Source organism: Dendropsophus ebraccatus, chromosome 2 (assembly GCF_027789765.1).
Source record: "Dendropsophus ebraccatus isolate aDenEbr1 chromosome 2, aDenEbr1.pat, whole genome shotgun sequence".
In the NCBI taxonomy this organism is placed as follows: Eukaryota; Metazoa; Chordata; class Amphibia; order Anura; family Hylidae; genus Dendropsophus; species Dendropsophus ebraccatus.
In genome coordinates, this window is record NC_091455.1 from 125,326,411 (window position 1) to 125,347,519 (window position 21,109).

A 21,109-nucleotide genomic window follows, 5' to 3' on the forward strand; every position below is an offset into this window, starting at 1 on the left:
ACAGCTGCTTGTCTGCTCTCCCTGCTCACTCATCCCCTTGCCCCCCCGCATAGGTTATAATGGACACAGAAACACCTCTTCACTTTGCTCCTCTATAATGAAGACTGCTTTGCATGATAATGAGTAAAGATGATCGAGTAGTGAAATATTTGAATTTTCGAGTAGACCCCAATAGTCAACTATTTGATCAAATATCGAGTCCCATTAAAATCTATGGGAGAAAAATGCTCGACACTTGGAAATCAAAATTCGATCACTTAGACATCTCAGGAAATAATGCCAACACCTCTGGAATGCAACTGGGATAGCAGCGGAAGCATGCCTGGGTGCATCTAACACGCCAAAGTCGCAATATTATGCCACTATCACAGCCTATCAACTATACACTTCAAACAGGATATAACCTCTATGTAAAGTGGAAACAATACATGGAAACCTTCTTTCCTTTACAGTAGTATGGACAGAAAGCCACATTTTAAGTCAAGGAAATATTTTCATGTACCTCTTTAAATCATGTTGCCTATGACAACCACAGAGGGCATAGGCAAGAGGGAAAGCAAACAGCATCCATGGCTAACTGTCATTGTGTGTGTGTGTGTGTGATGCGGTCAGACATGTCCTCTTTTAATTTTATCTGCCACTTCCATTTGCCCTTATTACACATAAGGGAGTGTGGGTCATAAGGGAGAATGCACATAGAAGAGTAGTACCAGGCTTTTATTTTTTGCCTTCGCACATAAGGAGTAAACTGCCGTATACCCTCACTTATGTAATATAAGAATGCCCTACAGCAGGCAACAGACGTTTGACTTTATGTTGCGCACAGCACGCAGAACAGTAGCACCACACTTATATTTTTTGCCTTGGCACACAAGGATATACAGCTGTATACCCTCTCTATGACGTATTAGAATGCCCTACAGCAGGCAACAGGCGTTAGACTTTATGTTGCGCACAAGCACGTAGAAGAGTAGTACCAGGCTTTTATTTTTTGTCTTGGCACACAAAGAGTATACAGTCTAATCTGGAAACGAATCTTAAATCCACTATTCGATTACTGTAAAGGTCACATGGTTTAGCCAGGCAATAAATGTAGGTGATTTTTTTCACTGCCTGTGTGCTCCTAGTGCCTCCCTCCCCCCTGCATAGTTATTGGTTAAAAAAAAAAGCCAGGGAAGGTGGGAGGAGAATAAAATTTTTTACTGGGGTTTTGATCAAATACTCGTTCAAAATCGATACTATATTAATACTATACTATGCTATACTATTTCTAGTACTATTCGATCGAATACCTACTTGATCGAGTAGTACTCGCTCATCTCTAATAATGTAATAATGAGCAGATAATAAGTTAGGAAGGCTGGGAAACAGCTTTTCAGTACAGAAAGAGTCTTTTTTGCCTAATAAAACCTATTACAGAGTTTCTTAAAATTGCTTGTACTATTTATTTCTGGAAAAAAATTAAATGACAGTTACACTAGAAAAGAAAGCACATTTGTAATTTACATTCATTATTATCATTATAATTATAATTGTTATCATGCTGTAAAATAAAGCTGTAATTACCAGACATCCAGGTCCAGTGTTCTGAAGGCAGATTTTCAGTCTTGTGGTGGTCGAAAAAAAGAGACTAAACACATGAAGACCGGACAGTACAGAGAGTTACGGTTCAATGTGTCCATCAATTACATGGCTGCCTTCTCTGTGAGGGCAGATAACCTGCTGGGAAACATGGGACTTCCTGTGTTTAGTCTCTTTGAAAAAAAAAGGAGTCTAAACACAGGAAGTACCGTGTTTTCCACGATAACTAGGAAAAAAATAATGAATGTAAACTGCAAATTTGCTTTATTTTACATCTGATGTTGATTTAGATTTTGAAAGTTATAATGACAGTGACACTTTAAGCTCCTGAGCACTACTAATTGTATTTTTTTTTATGGTGGACTAGAGAGACAGGTTTTTATCTATTAATCCCAGTTTCAATTCCCTAAAGGTGATATCTAGAGGATGAAAAGCATGTATAGTGTGGTCAGGGGTGGGATAAATATCTAAAAAGGTATACTCACCTGCTCTGATCCACAACTTGTGCCCAATCCTCTGGTCTACTAGCTGATGATGTGTCAATCTCCAGAAACTGCCCCACTCAGCCAATGACTGACAGGGGTGGGACACTGCTGTGGTCAGTGATTGGCTAAGCAGGGCGGTTCCTGTAGGGACCATCAGCAGCAACCAGGAATTAGCCTGGGAAATTGGGTACCAGGAATTAAGTTGTAGCTGCAGAGGATTGGACAGGTGAGTACTGAGTATACCATATTTTTGTATTTTTACCCCACCCCCTAATCACATATACATAGTTTCTATCCTACAATAACCACATAAGGACTACCCTATGTTCTGTGTTGTTTATGGACTAGCCTATGATTATCTCTTTTCTCGACTTTGCATTCTGAGAGACATAACTTTATTTTGCTATGAACATAGCCAAATGAGGGCTATTTTTGCAGCATGAATTGTAGTTTTTACAGTACAATTACAGTTTTTATCGTACAGTGTACTTATTTACATATGCAAAAAATGTGATGTTGCAACAGTTTTTTTTGTTCTAATATTATGACTTGTTTAGATTTCAGTACACAAGGAAAATTACATTTAGAGCTACGAAGAGTTAAAATTATAATATGAAGAAAGGAGCTAGCAGTAAAAATTCAGCAAATTATCTAGAGTGAAGCACTTTTTATTAGAAGGAAATAAATAATGTTGCCTACACACCTGAGGTCCCACTCTAAAGGCAGCGTCCATCTGTGCTTTAAGTATGTTGCACTTCATGTGCTCAGAGGCAGATGAAGGTGGAGATAATGGAGAGTGGAGAGGCTTTTCATGTAGTTTCTGTTCTTCCACCTGTATTAAAAAAAAACAACTTTATATTACATTGTAGCAAAGCATTCTAGTCTTACTGTAAATATGCTACATCAAAAAAGAAATTTTATAGTTAATAACAGTATAAACATCTTTACAGTGCACACAGATAGTGTGTGTGTGTTTGTATTATATATAAAGCTGGGTTCACACTGTGTTTTTGCTGTCTGTTTAACAGATACATTTAACCCTTAGAGGATAAGGCCAATTTTATTTTTTGTGTTTTTCCTCCTTGTGCTTAGAAGGCCATAGCACTTGCATTTTTTCACCTAGAAACCCACATGAGCCCTTATTTTTTGCGCCACTAATTGTACTTTGCAATGACAGGCTGCATAAAGTACACTACAAAACCAGAAAAAAATTAAATGTGTGGTGAAATTTAAAAAAAACAACAACACATTTTTTTTATTTGGGGGGTTTTGTTTTTACGCCGTTCGCCCTGGGGTAAAACTGTGTCCCCCGCTCACCCGTGCCCCTCCCCCTACGGCTCACCCAGGCCGCTTCCGCGACTCACCCATGGCCTCCCCTGCGGCCCCCTTCTGCTTACCCGTGGCCCTGAATAACCCCCTGTCTCAACTCACTAACTCAACTCTGCTATGTCACTACCTCAACACTGCTACGTCACTTCCTTAACTCAACTCTATGTCACTGCCTCAACTCTGCTATGTCACTACCTCACCTCAACTCTGCTATATCTTGTAGATATCAGCTCTGCTGCTGATCAGGAATAAGCATTGCATGATAGGAGATGTAGTTTTCTGGCCGGTACCATGTTGGATATAGATTGGCTTTTAAAACGCCGCTCTGATCGCCCCCCAGCTGCCGCTCCAAATGCCACCCCCGCCGCTCCGATCGCCCCCCCCCCCCCCCGCCGCCGTAGCCGCTCCGATAGCCCCCGCCACCCCGGCCACGAGCATACGTTACCTGCTCCGCGTAGCAGGTCTTTGAAATCCACGGCTCCCCTCTTCAGCGCATTGATTGGCTGAAGAGATGAGCCGGGAATTTCAAACGGCTCCTCTTCAGCCAATCAGTGCTCCTCTTTAGCACTGATTGGCTGAAGAGGAGCCGTTTGAAATTCCCGACTCCCCTCTTCAGCCAATCAATGCACGGCAGCACTGATTGACTGAAGAGGGGAGCCGGGAATTTCAAACAGCGGCAGGGGTGGCGATCGGGGTGGCGATCAGAGCAGGAGGGGTGGCGATCGAGCCGGCATAGGGGGCTGCAGATGAGCGGGGGCCGGGCGGCGGGCGGCCGGACTATTGTGCGACGACTGTTTAGACGGAACGATCAGCGAATTTTGTGCGAACGACAATTTAAGAACATGTTAAAAGCTCAAAATGAACGATTTATCGATCGTTTGCCGCGTTTACACGTACGATTATCGTTCGAATTCGATCGTTAACGCGAATATTCGCCCGATAATCGTTCCGTGTAAAGGTAGCATAAGGGTCCATTTACACACACAGATTATCTGACGCCAGATTTTTGCAGCCAAAACCAGAAATGGATTTGGAAAAAAGAGAAATCTCTGTCTTTCCTTTATGACCTGTTCCCTGTTTATAGTCCATTCCTGGCTTTGGCTGTAAATATCTGTCAGATAATTTGTGTGTGTAAACGGACCCTAATGCTGGGTTTACACGGAGCGATAATTCGCCCAATCGTACGATTAACGATTTCTAAGTAACGATTTTTCTTTTATAACAATCAGCATTTAAATAAAACGATATATCGTACAGAACATTAGTTTTCCGATCGTTTTGCGTTCGCTTACGCCTATCTTGCACATAGGTAAAATCAGTGAACGACTGTCTACACGGAATGATCGGCGAATTTTTTGCGAACGACGAACGACGATTTAAGAACAAGTTAAAAATTCAAAATAAATGATTTCTCGCTCGTTTACACGTACGATTATCGCTCGAATTCGATCATTATCATGCAAATTCACAAGATAATCGTTCCGTGTAAACCGAGCATTAGTCTCAGGGTTTTATCTGCCAAACCGACAGAATTATTAATCTGAGTCTGATTGCGCCTAATAAATGTGACAGGTTTTTCACGCGACAAAACTAAAACCCAACCTCACTAGGGTAGGTTGATTTTTAGAGTAAAAAATCTGACAAAAGAACTGTTTGATAAATATGTTGATTATTAAGGGATTTAAAGGGACATGCCCATTTTAGGTTTTAAAGCACAAAATTACAGGTTTGTCAGTTTTTAAAGAATTTTGTGGTGCGCAACATTAGTTAAAATGGTGAAACAAGAAACTGACAGGTTAAACTAGTAAAAAATATATATTTGATGACATAAACACATTAGTAAACCAGGGCTGTTATCTTTATCCTGGGGACTTTTCTGATCAATTATTACATTGCTTATACTGATTAATGTTATTGTGTATCATCAGTCAGATCTGTTCTCTGCTAGTACGGCCTGCCTGAGGTGCTGTGATCACTATGATGACAGAATTTAGGAGTTAAGTGACTGACATCAGCATGTTTCCTCATGACTGAATGTTGGCCGCTAACAGCAGTCGGTACTCATCTTCTATGAAGAAAGCTCAGTTCTTGGGCTCAATTCCCATTCTCTTAATGTTCTATACATATAAGGTGCTTGTTTTTAAGTCCCAGGCGGCAATGTTGTAAATGTATGACATTCGTTGTTAACCCCTTCATGCCAAAGGTCATTGATGTGCGGATGTCCAGGTCAGATTGAAACAATGTTCCTCCTTGCCTTAATACTTTTATTTATCCACCTACAGGGCCGGTTGGGGCATAATTTTTTAAAGCCATAATCTCTAGTTTTTGTTGGCATCATATTTTTCCTCTTTTTGTTTACGCTGTTCACTGTGCAGGAACAATATTGTTATATTTTAATTTATAATGGGAAAGGAGGTTTGTTTAAACTTTTATTAAAGTTTGTTTTATAAATTTAGAGTTTTTGAAATATTTTTTTTTTTTTTTTTTTACAGTTAAATATGCAACCATTAAGATTGCACATACTGATTAATGCCATGATCATACTGATTAATGCTGAGAACAGACTCTTTGCACAGATCGCAATTCCAACAGAATGGAGGTAAGTTTACCTATCCTGACTCTGACTCCCTTAAATGCCGTGGTTGTTATGCATCGCAGCAATTAAGGGATTAATGACAGGCAACTGTGTGACCGCTGCTGCCTGTCATTACCTCCAGCAACACTCATGTGTAGAGGACCACTCACAATGGAGTGGCCCTGCACACATTAAAAGCCCCTTTCACTGCAAGAACATATATTAGGTTCCTACTGCACAAGATATGTGCAGTAGGAATGTATATATACAGATTGTGGATGTGAAGGGGTTAAGAAGTATTCCTATTTTAAAAAGTTATCTCCTCGTGATCATAGTTTGTACAATAAACAATTTGAATTATACAATTGTAAACATATATGCTCCAAATACAGACCATAACCCAAAGTTTCATGTTTAACAGAAAAAAAGGGACCATTAACACCATGCAGGGATTTCAACATGATACCTGATGCAAACATGGATTCCTCCTCTATTTACTCTTGACTTTTTTTTAACAGATAAACTACTTCTAAATACAGTCTAAACACAGGAAGTCCAGTGTTTTCCAGGTCATGTGCACACAGAGAAGGCAGTCATGTGATTAATGGACACATTGAGAATTAAGACATAAAGGGGGAGATTTATCAAACGTGGTGTAAAGTGAAACTGGCTCAGTTGCCCCTAGCAACCCATCAGATTCCACCTTTCATTCCTCACAAATTCTTTGGAAAATAAAAGGTGTAATCTGTTTGGTTGCTAGGGGCAACTGAGCCAGTTTCACTTTACACCATGTGTGACAAATCTCCCCCAAAGGATATCACAATAGGATCTACAGAACACAAACTAGCACTATTTGTAGATGATATCATCTTAATCAACTCAGTGGCAGATACCAAACATATTTTACCATAAGAATATGGTAAAATTTTTTACTATTAAAGGACAACTCCGGCGGGACCCCCCCCCCCCAAAAAAAAAACAACACAGACACACACAGACACCATACTCACCATCCCTCCGGTGACGATCGCCACTCTATTCGCCCACCGTCCGCCTCACCGTCACCTGCGTCCGCCGTCCAGCGATGTCTCTTGCTTCCGGGTCCATGAGAGAGAAAAGGCTGCCAGTGCGCTTGCGCACCGGCAGCCTTTTCATTGGCTGGAGCGCATCACATGGCTTCCAGCAAGCTCAGCCAATCAGGGCTGAGCAAGCTGGAAGCCATGTGATGCGCTCCAGCCAATGAAAAGGCTGCTGGTGCACATGTGCACCAGCAGCCTTTTCTCTCCCATTCACTCTCAATAAAGACGCCGAAGAGGAAAAAGACCCGGACCGCCCCCCAGCTCTGACGTCACCCAACACCATAGAAGAGGACCGTGACGACCGTAATAGGTAATGTATACATTCTTTAACTTCCGGGGTGGGGGGTCGGAAAGTGGGGGAAGGGGGCCAGACAAAGTTATATAACTTTGTAATGTGTGTTAAATAAGCCAAAAAAAAATTTCGCCGGAGTTGTCCTTTAAATAATCAATTCTAAATCTCAAATACTTTCAATTAATGTAACGTCAAAAAATCCTTAATGCAATCTTACAACTTTGATTGGCAAAATGATCAAATTCCTTATTTAGGCATTAACCTCACTTATATCCATATATACTATATTCATAATATATAAAAACAAAAACTTAGAATTAGTTAAATCAATAAATTTTGAATTAACAAATTGTTCTCAATATGTAATGTCTTGGTTTGGAAGAACGGTGACTAAAATGTTAATTTTAACAAAAGTACTATATCTCTTCCGCATACTTCCAATTCATATTCTATGGTTATTTTTCTCAAAAGCAAGATAGTGGAATCATTTTGTTTGAAGTGGAAAGAAATCAGGAACCCCCTATATCACTACAATTAAAGGGGTTATCCAGTGCTACAAAAACATGGCCACTTTCTTTCAGAGACAGCACGACTCTTGTCTCCAGTTCAGGTGTGTTTGCAATTAAGCTCAATTCACTTCAATAGAACTGAGCAGCAAAACCCGTCTAAGCTAGAGACAAGAGTGGTGCTGTCTCTGGAAGAAAGTGGCCATGTTTTTGTAGCACTGGATAACCCCTTAAAGCATACACTTATGGTGCATTTACACAGACAGATTTATCTGATAGATTTTGGAAGCCAAAAGCAGAAATTGATTTGAAAAGAGGAGAAATCTCAGTCTTTCCTTTATGACAGTTACCCGTTTATGGTCTGTTCCTGGCTTTGGCTTCAAAAATCTGTCAGATAAAATGTACCATTTGTAAATGCACCATAACAGGTGGTGTAGGCCTACTCAATTTAATAGATTACTTCTATACATACTATGCATGTATTTTGTCTACATTGAAAAATTGGCAGACAGCTTTACCTCAATAAAATTAGGTAAAAATTTAAACAACTCTTTCCAACACTATATTTCTTAAAAATAAAATGGTCGCATTTATACTCAAATCACGCTCCCCAAAACTAAAGTTTACATTAATGCAAACATCAAAAATGATTTGGGACAAAACTGTTAAAAGCACATAGACACAGTGATTCTCTCCCATGCTATACCTGTGGATATACAAAATAATCACTGGAGAAAACTCAGTTCCACTAATTTTTACAAATAAGAGAAAGTACAAGAAAGATTTTCTAAAAATAATTATATAGACTCTGACATGTTATCCTTCTTAAAGTGACACTGACAATCTATTGTAAAGTAAGGTATGAAAACTGCAGAATTTAGGCTTTACAGCTGTGTAGAGAAATCTTCATACAGTAAGGGGGTGACAGTGTTACTTTAAACAATAACAACCAAAATGTTAGGAGTGTCTCTTTATATTATAACTTCAAAGGTAAAAACAACTGTGCAAATGTACTCCTATGTCAAAATGAGAACAAGACTTACAAAAACAATTCTTAACAGAATGGAAATATGCCTTCAGTGTGGTATATAAATATTTCAGATTGCACTTCAAGGGGCAATATGTAAAACAATAGTCAGATAGTACTACACTCCTTCATGTCTCCATCTAATATTCCCCAATATCTTAGGATTACAGTATGTTGAAGGAAATGTGGAAAATGGGGACACTCCTGCATATCCTGTGGGGCTGTCCTAAAATCAAACTCATCTATGAAAAAATATACCACACACAGGAACATTCTCTCTCAAAATTCTGGTCCATATGGACCCTTTGGTTCAGAATATAACATACTAAAATCTCTCCGATTGATGTTATAGTATTTTATGTTATCCTGAAATTATTATTTTATGTAACCTTATGCTTGTTACGAAATCCTTGTTCAATATCTTATGTACAGTAGCTCATATTATACAAAAAATCTTAGTAAAATATTAAAAAAGAAAAAGTTATGAGGAATGAGGAGTGCTGGCCAAACAAGTGCACTATGCTCCACTTATTCCGTTGACAATTTTGTGTCAATTCTTGGGCGGTGGTGGGTTAAAGGGGCCAGGTTACATACTCGCAGTGGAATGAAAATTCTGCTGCAGGTATGTAACCCCATTGAACTTCACAGTACAAGGATTTGCAGTGGATTTCGCTGCAAATTCACAACGTGAAATCTGCTGCAAATCCAGTACGTGTGCAGCTACCCTCAAGAGAAGGACTGTTTTCAGTAGGTCTTTTGCGGCATTAAAATCTTATTTTTGTTATTAGGTTTGTGCTAAAGAAAAGTTCTGCTTGTGTTTGTGAGACCTCAACGATGACTGAAAATAAAGCTGCTGGGTTGTGATTTGAAAGAAACCTATGCTGAATTTGTGTAGAAGTATGTGCAAGTAAAAGAAAGAACTATATTTTTATGTATTCTCACACATGTAAAATGCTGGTCCTTGTGGAGGTTTCCATTTTCTCTAAATACAATAAGAGCAAATGCAAATCATATAGCAATACCTTATTTGTGTTGATACGCAAAGCTGGCCATGGGGAACCAATCTTTGTAGTTTCAACATCAGCTTTTTTCAGATGCCCGGAAGTATCTTCATAAAGACATAGGACTCCAGTAGAAACCTCTGAAATAAGAGCAGAATAGTAATGAAGACCAATGTCATTTCCACTTCCTGCACTAAAGAATTATTTCCAGTTTTAACTAATCAATTATAATGTTAATAGCTTGAACAACATCGTTTGTGGAGTTTGGAGCCTACAGCCAGCAACATCTTTCTATTGCAGCCCAAAAAAATCCCATGCAGACCCATAAGCTACAAGAAATGTTTTGCTGGCTCCAGGCTTGCCAATCACACAAGGCCCGGTGCAATTACTGGCTTATTGCTGTGCTTAGTTGCAGCCTCCACTAGATACCTACTTGCTTCTCCTTTGCATACAGCGTGCGCCATTGTAAGTTGCAACTGTGGCCTGCTAATACACGGACATGGTAGGACTGAATATTTATGTGTCAACAGTTTTATAGGGTGAAATTAAGTGACTAATTTTCTTTAATTTGTAAAGGTAAGAGACCACTGAATATCTGTTAAAGGGCCTATATTAACTCACCTCAGCTGTTTGGCCCCATTCACACTGAGCAAACACGGCGAAAGTCCGAGTGAATGAGAGGGCGCACGCTCCTCCACTGCTGCTGCTCTCCGCTTAAAGTAGTGACATGTCAGTCCTTTGAACGGAGAACGGCGGGAGAACGGAGGGAGAACGGAGAACGCAGCGGAGGAGAGCGCACCATCTCATTCACTCACAGAGGGACACTGAGCACGGTGGGATTCCGCGGCGGAATTCAGTCGTGTTTGCTCAGTGTGAACGGGGCCTTTCTTTAACTTTTACTGCAAAATCATAGAGTAGTAACTGTTATAAGACCAGTCACTGCATTTATGTTTCTATTCCCTCACATCTTACCCAGTCTCTCTCCTCAGCTGTCACTAGTCACTTAAAGGAGAAGATCCACCAAGGTGAAAAAATGCAGACAGGCAAAAATAATAAACAATGTAAACTCACCTATCCTCATGTCTCATTGACAGACGCCAGTGTCCTGCAGCACTCCTAGCTGCAACGTCTCATACCCAACTGAGTGATTGCCCGCTCAGCCAATTAATGACTGGGGCGGGTACGGTGACTGTTTCCAGCTAAAGATGATAGCCGGTGGCCGTCAACGGGACCATGGAGCAGCACAACAGAGGCACAAGGAGGGGTGAGTTCACTTGTTTATTATTTTCTTGCACCCGCTCCCTGCCTGCCATTTTTTCTTTTCTAGCGACTTTCTCTTTAACTAGCATAAAGGTGCACTCACCAATCCCCCACTATTGTTTTACACCTTTCCCATCTCCCAGTATGCAACGCACCTCAGAACCAATTGCTGAATACCTGCCCTTGTCTTGTAGTATCTGCTGTGACAGGACCAGGGGCAAAGTAATGGATAGAATGTATGTTTCACCAAGCTTCCTGTCATATGTGTGTTAAATAAGCAGCCAGGGAGTTAGGGTAGCAAGGAGAATCTGTTTCCTTGCTATAGTTTTTTTTGGAAAAGACTGGAAAATAGGGCCTGGCTGCTTTGGAGTAGGGGAGAGATGGGTGGGCTCCTACTCCACTTGGCCACTCCAGGTATTGGGAGTGACTCTGGCTACTGCAAGCCTGTGTGTGATATAAAAGTGTTGACAGCTCACAAGATGATGGCTCTCTCTGCTCCTGGGTAAAACTTCATTTTAAAGGGGTTATCCAGCGCTGCAAAAACATGGCCACTTTCTTCCAGAGACAGCCCCACACTTGTCTCCAGCTTGGGTGGGGTTTTGCTGCTCAGTTCCATTGAAGTGAATGGAGCCTAATTGCAAACTGCAGCTGAACTGGAGACAAGAGTCGTGTTGTATCTGAAAGAAAGTGGCCTTGTTTTTTCTAGCACTGGATAACCCCTTTAGGGTACAAACACACACACCGGATACGCAGCAGATACGCAGCAGATCTGCAGCAGATTTGATGCTGTGTTCAGTTATTTAGATCTAATCTGCTGCGTATCTGCTGCGTATTTGCTGCGTATCGCAGCAGTAAATACGCTGCGTATACGGTGTGTGTGTGTTTGTACCCTTAAATAGCAAAGTGCTCCATGTTTTGTTCGAGAGCTGTGCAGTAGGCTCAGCTCTGGTTAGTTAGCTGTGTACTGTTTAATTAGTTACCAGACGACGTAGGTTTTCTTTTGTGTTTATTTGCTGCAAAGAAAATAAAACTGGTTGGGGCCAGTTGCACCTTACTTGCTGGTGTAGACTGTGTTTTGTGCCAAAAAGTGCCTGTCTAACCCAGGAGACAGTGACCCCATTAGCTCCCATGAGATCCCATGATCCCATGATCACACTGCCCACCACAGCACAATCTGCTTCTGCTTTGCACAGTAAACAGAGTATCTAGTTATCTAGTTATCTGTATAGATACTGTAGATCAGAAAAAGAGAGCAAGAGAGAGACAACAGTGTCATTTTCCCAATACTAATCAGGGGCTGTTTTTTCCCTGCTCTTGGCCAGGTGATCACTGTCTGGTGGGTGGGGTTACAGATGAGGCGTTACAGCTCGCCCGGCAACAAAAGAGACAGAGACAGGATGTGCTACAGACAAATCGACCAACAAAATCGCTTAGATTATGGGTGGTGACTGAAAAGGGTTAAGTTTTAAGCACATGCCTTTCTATATCTATTGTTTGCTTACATTGGGGGCCTGTTATCTGAGTTCAGTATCCAATACAGACACTATCACCTACGAATCTGACTGCACACATGGCTAGTACTCGGGTAGGCACTGTTTGGTGGTCTTTCTGGCTGTAACTAGTATAAGAGCAATTTGGCTATTATTATAGTACTATAGCTTATGCTATGAAGGCCGAATACGGGCGATAATCGTTTTGTGTAATAGGGCCTTAAGACAAAAGATTTATAGGGTTTATTTAACTCAATTAGCATTGGGTTGACATTGCGTTTTTGTTTCCATTTAACGTGTATGCTAAAAAAGAAAAAAATGAATGGTAAAATTGGTTGCTGCTGTATACCATACTGCAGAACCTGTTTCCTATTGACTTACATTATTTTAAAAAATGTATTCAAGACCACATTTGTGTGTATGTTAAAATTAAACGTACTGAAATGGAAACGTGATGGAAAAATGAAATGGAAAATGTGAACAGACAGGAAAACTCAGTATACAGCCTAAGGCTGGGTTCACACTACGTATATTTCAGTCAGTATTGTGGTCCTCATATTGCAACCAAAACCAGGCGTAGATTGAAAACACAGAAAGGGTCTGTTCACACAATGTTGAAATTGAATGGATGGCCGCCATTTAATGGCAAATATTTGCTGTTATTTTAAAACATTGGCTGTTATATTGAAATAATGGCAGTTATTTACTGTTATATGGCGGCCATCCACTCAATTTCAACATTGTGTGAACAGATCCTTTCTGTGTTTTTAATCCACTCCTGGTTTTGGTTGCAATATGAGGACCACAATACTGACTGAAATATACGTAGTGTGAACCCAGCCTAAAGAATACTGATTGAAACATTTTATTGGTTATGCATGAATCAGTGTGTTGTGGTCATTCTAATTACAACAATATAAAGATGTGAAGAAATTATTCACAATCAGATAGCTATTTGCACAAAACTAGCTTGTAAGAAAATATTTGTCACGTTAAGCATTATGTGTGTGTACTGAGTTGTCTCACAGCATCTACATTAGGACTATTAGTGATCACATTAACTTAGAAAGACTGCGTTATACATATCCAATGCACGAAAAAGGGAAAGATTAAATATAACTGATTAGAAATGGCAAATAGAGCATGAGTAAGATGGCAGAATAATCCTTTTTTTTTGCTGTAATTTTTTTTAGTAAAACAGAGCAATCAATATTCATAGGATTGAAGTGTTATAAAGCCAGCTGTAGGTGAGAACTGTTGTCAAGAAGAGAATTCAGCATTAAAAGCTTAGCTCCAGGATGAAAAGAAGCTAATCAAAGGATTGTGTAAGAGAGATCTACAACAACAAAACAAGGCTGCCGGCACATTTTATTCTGTTATACTATATAACAATTGTTATATAACACACAATACAATATAAACCTAAAGTAACTTATTCAAACCTCCCTTGGTATATACATTATGGGGCACATTTATAAATGTGCACTCATGGTGTACACATGGATATTTGTGTTATACCATGGCGTAAGCCCCGCTCACCTGATAGACGCACCTGATTTATTATGGTCTATGCCTGTAGACAGGTATAAACCATGGCAGAAATCTACGTCTGCTCTAAAGCAGGTCTCCATCTTAGCACCTGTCATGCAGAAGGTGCAAGTCTTGCAGGATTTACTAATGGTACGTTTACACAGACAGATTTATCTGACAGATTTTGGAAGCCAAAGCCAGGAATGGATTTGAAAAGAGGAAAAATCTCAGTCTTTCCTTTATGACATGTTCCCTGTTTATAGTCTGTTTCTGGCTTTGGCTTAAAAAATCTGTCAGATAAATCTGTCTGTGTAAACGCACTATGAGGCTGCGTTCACACTAGGTATATTTCAGTCAGTATTGCAACCAAAACCAGGAGTGGATTAAAAACACAGAAAGGATCTGTTCACACAATGTTGAAATTGAGTGGATGGCCTCCATATAACAGTAAATAACTGCCATTATTTCAATATAACAGCCGTTGTTCTAAAATACCAGCAAATATTTGCCATTAAATGGTGGCCATCCACTCAATTTCAACATTGTGTGAACAGAGCCTTTCTGTGTTTTTAATCCACTCCTGGTTTTGGTTGCAATATGAGGACCACAATACTGACTGAAATATACTGACTGAAATATACGTAGTGTGAACGCACCTCTTTGTAAATCTGGCATGGTGAATGGGGGTAGGGCTTTACTTAGCACCGGCATACTCATTGATAAATCCCCCCATAGTGTATGCACTGGGAAATAATTTTGCAATTGATCCAAAAAATAATAATTTTCCCTTTCATAACATATAGGTCAGGTTGGGGGAAGATTATTGGGGGGAGGGGCATATGATGGAAGATTAAAATAAATAATAATAATTTTTCCAAAGTATGTGCTGTATGTAAACATTGTTATGAGGTGTGACAAGACCCTTATATGTGTTACCATACACGAACATGAATCTGGAGATGATGTATGTTAATCGGGAAGGACTTTCAATAAAATTGCATAGATGAAATTACTGGGTGTGACTAAATATCATGCATTCTTTACAAACAATGGGAAACTTACTACTTGTACTGGAACTTCCAGAGGTTTTTTCTTTGCTTTCTGTGGCAAGGTGTCCATAAGAAGAGTGATGATGGTGGTGATGATGTTGGTGATGATGGTTATGTCTTCCAGAAACCTTTGATGTAAAAGGTGTTCCTCCATTTTCTTCAACATTAAACAAGTGAAGATCACTGTTTTTTAGGCCTGGTGACAACGGATATCTGTCAATACAAATAGCATATTACAATTATCTTACACATTTCTCTTAAGTTGCAATATACTGTAGCCCCTTCTGAACCACATTCTTAGGCTATGTTCCCACTACGTACCAATAAACACTAACAATGACCAGAGTTTAATGTACTTACTGGGAAAATAGTCTTAAAGTGTAACTGTCATTTGTAAAAACTTTTTAACACGTCAAAAGTTTTTACACACAACAAGTACACTTTGAAGAGGTCACCAGTAAATATTATATTTATTGTACAGATCATGAAAAATGTAACAAAAATTGCCTTTTACATGCATTAAAAATACAATCTGTTAAAGAGTTGTCACATTGATGCTGGTTTCACGCATGGTAGTTTTTTTTTTAAACTGGCATTGCTTTTTTTTGAGCCAAAACGTTGAGGATTTAAAGTAATGAGTAAAATAAAGAAAGCACTTATATGTCTCCTTCCTTCCGGATCCACTCCTGGCCTCGGCTCAAAACTGAAGTGGCAGTTTTCCAAACAACTGCCATGTGTGAAACCAACATAACCTACAGGAAGGCAGGGCCGGTTTTAGGCCAGGTGTGGCCCTGGGCAAAATTTTAAAGTGGGGCCCCAGATGCTCGGATATTGTACCACAATATAGTGACAGCTGAATCAGAAAGTGGCGGGGCCATTGCTGGGTTTTTAAAAGATCAAGTCCAATACACAAAATCTTGCTATGCAGCGGAGCCAAACAACACTGCTTTAATTGCATAATTGCAAAATAATGCTAAACTTGGTGAATGGTGTGTTTTTTGGCTGTCATGTTTCTATGGCTTTTTTTTTTTTTACCCCAATTGTTCAGTACAAATTAGGAAATCAAATGAAAAACCGATAAAACAGAAAAAAAAATCTATGCTAATATACAACACATATATATATCTCCTGAAAACACATGATCACACACTATCAATTTTGGCCCTTTAATGGTCGTCTTTTAGGGCAGCCATCAATTAGAGTCCAGAAAACTGACGTTTTTTTTAAACTCAAAATGACTAGCTACTAAAGAGCCAAAAATGATGGTGTGTGAACATAATGGCCCAGATTTATCACAGGATGTAAAATTTATACTGGTGCAAAATGCCCACAGCAACCAATCATAGCTCAGCATACAGCTCTAGTAAAATGAATGAGGAGCTGTGATTGTTGGCTGGGGGCAGTTTACACCAATCTAAATTTAACACCCTTTGATAAATCACCCACAATATGACCAAATATTACCCCTATGTAGTGATTGAACATTACCTGTATATTGATCTGAACAAACTGCATGATACTAAGACCAAATGACCAATTCTACTAATAATACCGCTATACAAGGCCCAAACAGTGCCACCACACCATGACCTCTAACATTACATAGAAGCTAAATTATATTACCATACTGTTACTAAATAAAATCCATATAAAATAATCAGTGACCATATAAGTATTAATAGTACCGCATTGTAAAATGTCCATCAGAGACAGATAGCAGAATGCAAAAAGGCGTAAGAGCGCATTGTACAGGCAGAACACAGCAGGCCAACCTCTGCATGCAAGCAGAAGAGAGGTAGGCAGCATTTTCTGTGCTTGGGGTATATACTGTATATATTAATAGTTATTATTATTATTGTTGTTGTTGTTGTTGTTGTTGTATTAACTTATTTAAGGTTACACAAAAAAAGAGACCACAACATTTTAACCCCTTCCTGTCCTGTGCAGTAATGATAAATTTCAGTGAGTGCCCCCCACTGTAACATTGGGTATGGGATGATGCAGCTGACACTGGGCATAGATGGGTCTTTTAATATAAGCTATTACACAAAATGATTATCGTCTGAAAAATGGCCGATAATCGTTTGACATAATAGGGCCCTAAGTGTTGTTTTTTATTTCTATTTTCAGGTCGTCCCTAGCATCATTTTAAAAGTTCTGTATCTGGAATACCCCTTTAATAGAGATGTGCACAGTACCTTCTTGGCGTCACATGTGCAGCAGCATAATCTGCAGCAGATTTGATGGCACAGATTTGAAGTTGCAGATTGAAAGCAAAGCTGCAGCTTCAACTGTGCGCCATCAAATCTGCTGCAGATCCTGTACATGTAGCATCACCACCAGCTAGCCCCTGCAGCTATACATATAATAGGGCTGGTAGTACAGTAGAATCCCCACCAGCTAGCCCCTGCAGATATACATATAATAGGGCTGGTAGTACAGTAGCTTCACCACCAGCTAGCCCCTGCAGATATACATACAGTGTAATAGGACGGGTAGTACAGTAGCATCACCACCAGCTAGCCCCTGCAGATATACATACAGTGTACTAGGGCTGGTAGTACAGTAGCATCACCACCAACTAGTCCCTGCAGATATACATATAATAGGGCTGGTAGTACAGTAGCATCACCACCAGCTAGCCCCTGCAGATATACATATAATAGGGCTGGTAGTACAGTAGCATGACCACCAGCTAGCCCCTGCAGATATACATACAGTGTAATAGGACGGGTAGTACAGTAGCATCACCGCCAGCTAGCCCCTGCAGATATACATATAATAGGGCTGGTAGTACAGTAGCATGACCACCAGCTAGCCCCTGCAGATATACATATATTAGGGCTGGTAGTACAGTAGCATGACCACCAGCTAGCCCCTGCAGATATACATACAGTGTAATAGGGCGGGTAGTACAGTAGCATCACCACCAGCTAGCCCCTGCGGATATACATACAGTGTAATAGGGCGGGTAGTACAGTAGCATCACCGCCAGCTAGCCCCTGCAAATATACATATAATAGGGCTGGTAGTACAGTAGCATGACCACCAGCTAGCCCCTGCAGATATACATATAATAGGGCTGGTAGTACAGTAGCATGACCACCAGCTAGTCCCTGCAGATATACATATAATAGGGCTGGTAGTACAGTAGCATGACCACCAGCTAGCCCCTGCAGATATACATACAGTGTAATAGGGCGGGTAGTACAGTAGCATCACCACCAGCTAGCCCCTGCGGATATACATACAGTGTAATAGGGCGGGTAGTACAGTAGCATCACCGCCAGCTAGCCCCTGCAAATATACATATAATAGGGCTGGTAGTACAGTAGCATGACCACCAGCTAGCCCCTGCAGATATACATATATTAGGGCTGGTAGTACAGTAGCATGACCACCAGCTAGCCCCTGCAGATATACATACAGTGTAATAGGGCTGGTAGTACAGTAGCATAACCATCAGCTAGTCCCTGCAGATATACATATAATAGGGCTGGTAGTACAGTAGCATCACCGCCAGCTAGCCCGTGCAGATATACATACAGTGTAATAGGGCTGGTAGTACAGTAGCATCACCACCAGCTAGCCCCTGCAGATATACATATAATAGGACTGGTAGTACAGTAGCATCACCGCCAGCTAGCCCCTGCAGATATACATATAATAGGGCTGGTAGTACAGTAGCATGACCACCAGCTAGCCCCTGCAGATATACATACAGTGTAATAGGGCTGGTAGTATAGTAGCATCACCACCAGCTAGCCCCTGCAGATATACATATAATAGGGCTGGTAGTACAGTAGCATGACCACCAGCTAGCCCGTGCAGATATACATACAGTGTAATAGGGCTGGTAGTATAGTAGCATCACCACCAGCTAGCCCCTGCAGATATACATATAATAGGGCTGGTAGTACAGTAGCATGACCACCAGCCAGTGTCGGACTGGGGTACCTGGGGCCCACCAGAGGAATTGATCCTTGGGGCCCACCAATAAAGAACCAGCGAGACACGACATGCTGACCCGGTCCTTTCCTGGATTCATCTGTATCTGTGACAAATCCCTTGTGAATAACATTTTCAGTTGAACTAAAACTCTCAGAACCCCCTACATTTATACAGCTCTCAGAGTATGGTGGGAGTTGTAGTTTCTGAGAGGACAACCCTTTAATAAATCACTGTGTGCAGAGTCTCCTGTTGGCTCCATCTGTCTACAGTGGCAGTTATCAGAGGGTTGTACTACTGTACTACAACTCCCAGCATATCCTGAGGGCTGCAGACTGTCAGTACATGCTGGGAGTTGTAGTGGCTGCAGCTGTTGTAGTTGGGTCCTAGGTGCATTATACACTGGATGCTGTGTGGCATATAAGAATACATAGATCTGTGGGGGCTCAGTGCAGGGAAGTGACCCCAGAACAGCACTAATAGGGGATAGAACAAAAACATCTACCACTATCCCCCATAAGTGCTGTTCTGGGGTCACTTCCCTGCACTGAGCCCCCACAGATCTATGTATTCTTATATGCCACAAAGCATCCAGTGTATAGGACCCAACTACAACAGCTGCAGGCACTACAACTCCCAGCATTTACTGACAGTCTGCAGCCCTCAGGATATGCTGGGAGTTGTAGTACAGTAGTACAATCCTCTGATAACTGCCGCTGTAGACAGATGTATTGCTGGACCTTCAGTCTGCAGTCGTGGACTGGACCTGGGAGCTCCTAGGCAGTTTAAAAGTTTGCACTAATGTACTTTAGTGACCACGGGGCTGTGTCAGTACACTACCACAAATCATACACTGACTCATTGGTACACAGGCTCTGCACACTATAGAAGTGAAAACAGTGCATTTACTAATGACTCACAGGTGATGTCTTCTCCGATTCTTGCTCACTTTTTGCTTTCTTCTCCATCTGGTGCAGTCATCATGAAGACTTTTCCAACCACAACTCATCTGCAGGCGGGCAGCTGGGGGTGACTGGGGAAGGGAGGCATCTGGGGGGGATTTGGGAAGGGAGGTAGCTGGAGGAGGGGGCAGGGAGGCAGCTGGGGGGGCAGGGGGAGCAGCTGGGGTAACTGGGGAAGGGAGGCAGCTAGGGGTGGCTGGGGGAGCAGCTGGGGTGACTGGGAAGGGAGGCAGCTAGGGGTGGCAGGGGGAGCAGCTGGGGGCCAGGTGGAGCATCTGGGGGCAGGGTCAGCAGCTGGGGGCAGGGGGAGCAGATAGGGGGCAGGGGCAGCAGCGGAAGAAGACAGGGGGCAGAGGGAGCAGACAGGGGGCAGGGGGAGCAGATGGGGGGGCAGGGGAATAATTGCAGGGCAGGGAGAGCAGCAGGGGGAGCAGACAGGTGCAGAGGGAGAAGACAGGGGGCAGAGGGAGCAGACAGGGGGCAGAAGGAAAAGGCAGGGAGCAGAGGGAGCAGACAGGGGGCAGGGGGAGAAGACAGGGGGCAGAGGGAGAAGACAGGGGGCAGGGGGAGCAGACAGGGGACAGGGGGAGCAGACAGGGACAGAGGGTTAAGACAGGGGGCAAAGGCAGAAGACAGGGGGCAGGGGGAGCAGACAGGGGGCAGAGGGAGAAGGCAGGGGGAAGAGGGAGAAGGCAGGGGGCAGGGGGAGCAGACAGGTGGCAGAGAGAGAAGGCAGGGGGCAAAAGGAAAAGGCAGGGGGCAGAGGGAGCAGACAGGGGACAGGGGGAGCAGACAGGGGCAGGGGGAGCAGACAGGGGGCAGGGGGAGCAGACAGGGACAGAGGGTTAAGACAGGGGGCAGAGGGAGAAGACAGGGGGCAGAGGGAGAAGGCAGGGGGCAGAGGGAGAAGACAGGGGGCAGGGGGGGCAGACAGGGGCAGGGGGAGCAGACAGGGGCAGAGGGAGAAGACAGGGGGCAGAGGGAGAAGGCAGGGG

The 21,109-nt window shown here is 41.9% G+C and overlaps 1 protein-coding gene across 1 annotated transcript in view; it reads right to left on the minus strand.

Moving 5' to 3' along the window:
• Positions 1-20,133, minus strand: part of LOC138784169 (band 4.1-like protein 4B) — a 73,207-nt gene extending 53,074 nt beyond the window's left edge. Inside the window, exons 1-4 of the mRNA XM_069959680.1 lie at positions 20,102-20,133; positions 15,218-15,417; positions 9,897-10,015; positions 2,770-2,898 (exon numbers count right to left, since the gene is read on the minus strand). Coding sequence (XP_069815781.1) covers positions 2,770-2,898; positions 9,897-10,015; positions 15,218-15,417; positions 20,102-20,133 — 480 coding nt within the window. The remainder of the gene's footprint in view (positions 1-2,769; positions 2,899-9,896; positions 10,016-15,217; positions 15,418-20,101) is intronic.
• Between the last annotated feature and the right edge of the window lie 976 nt (positions 20,134-21,109).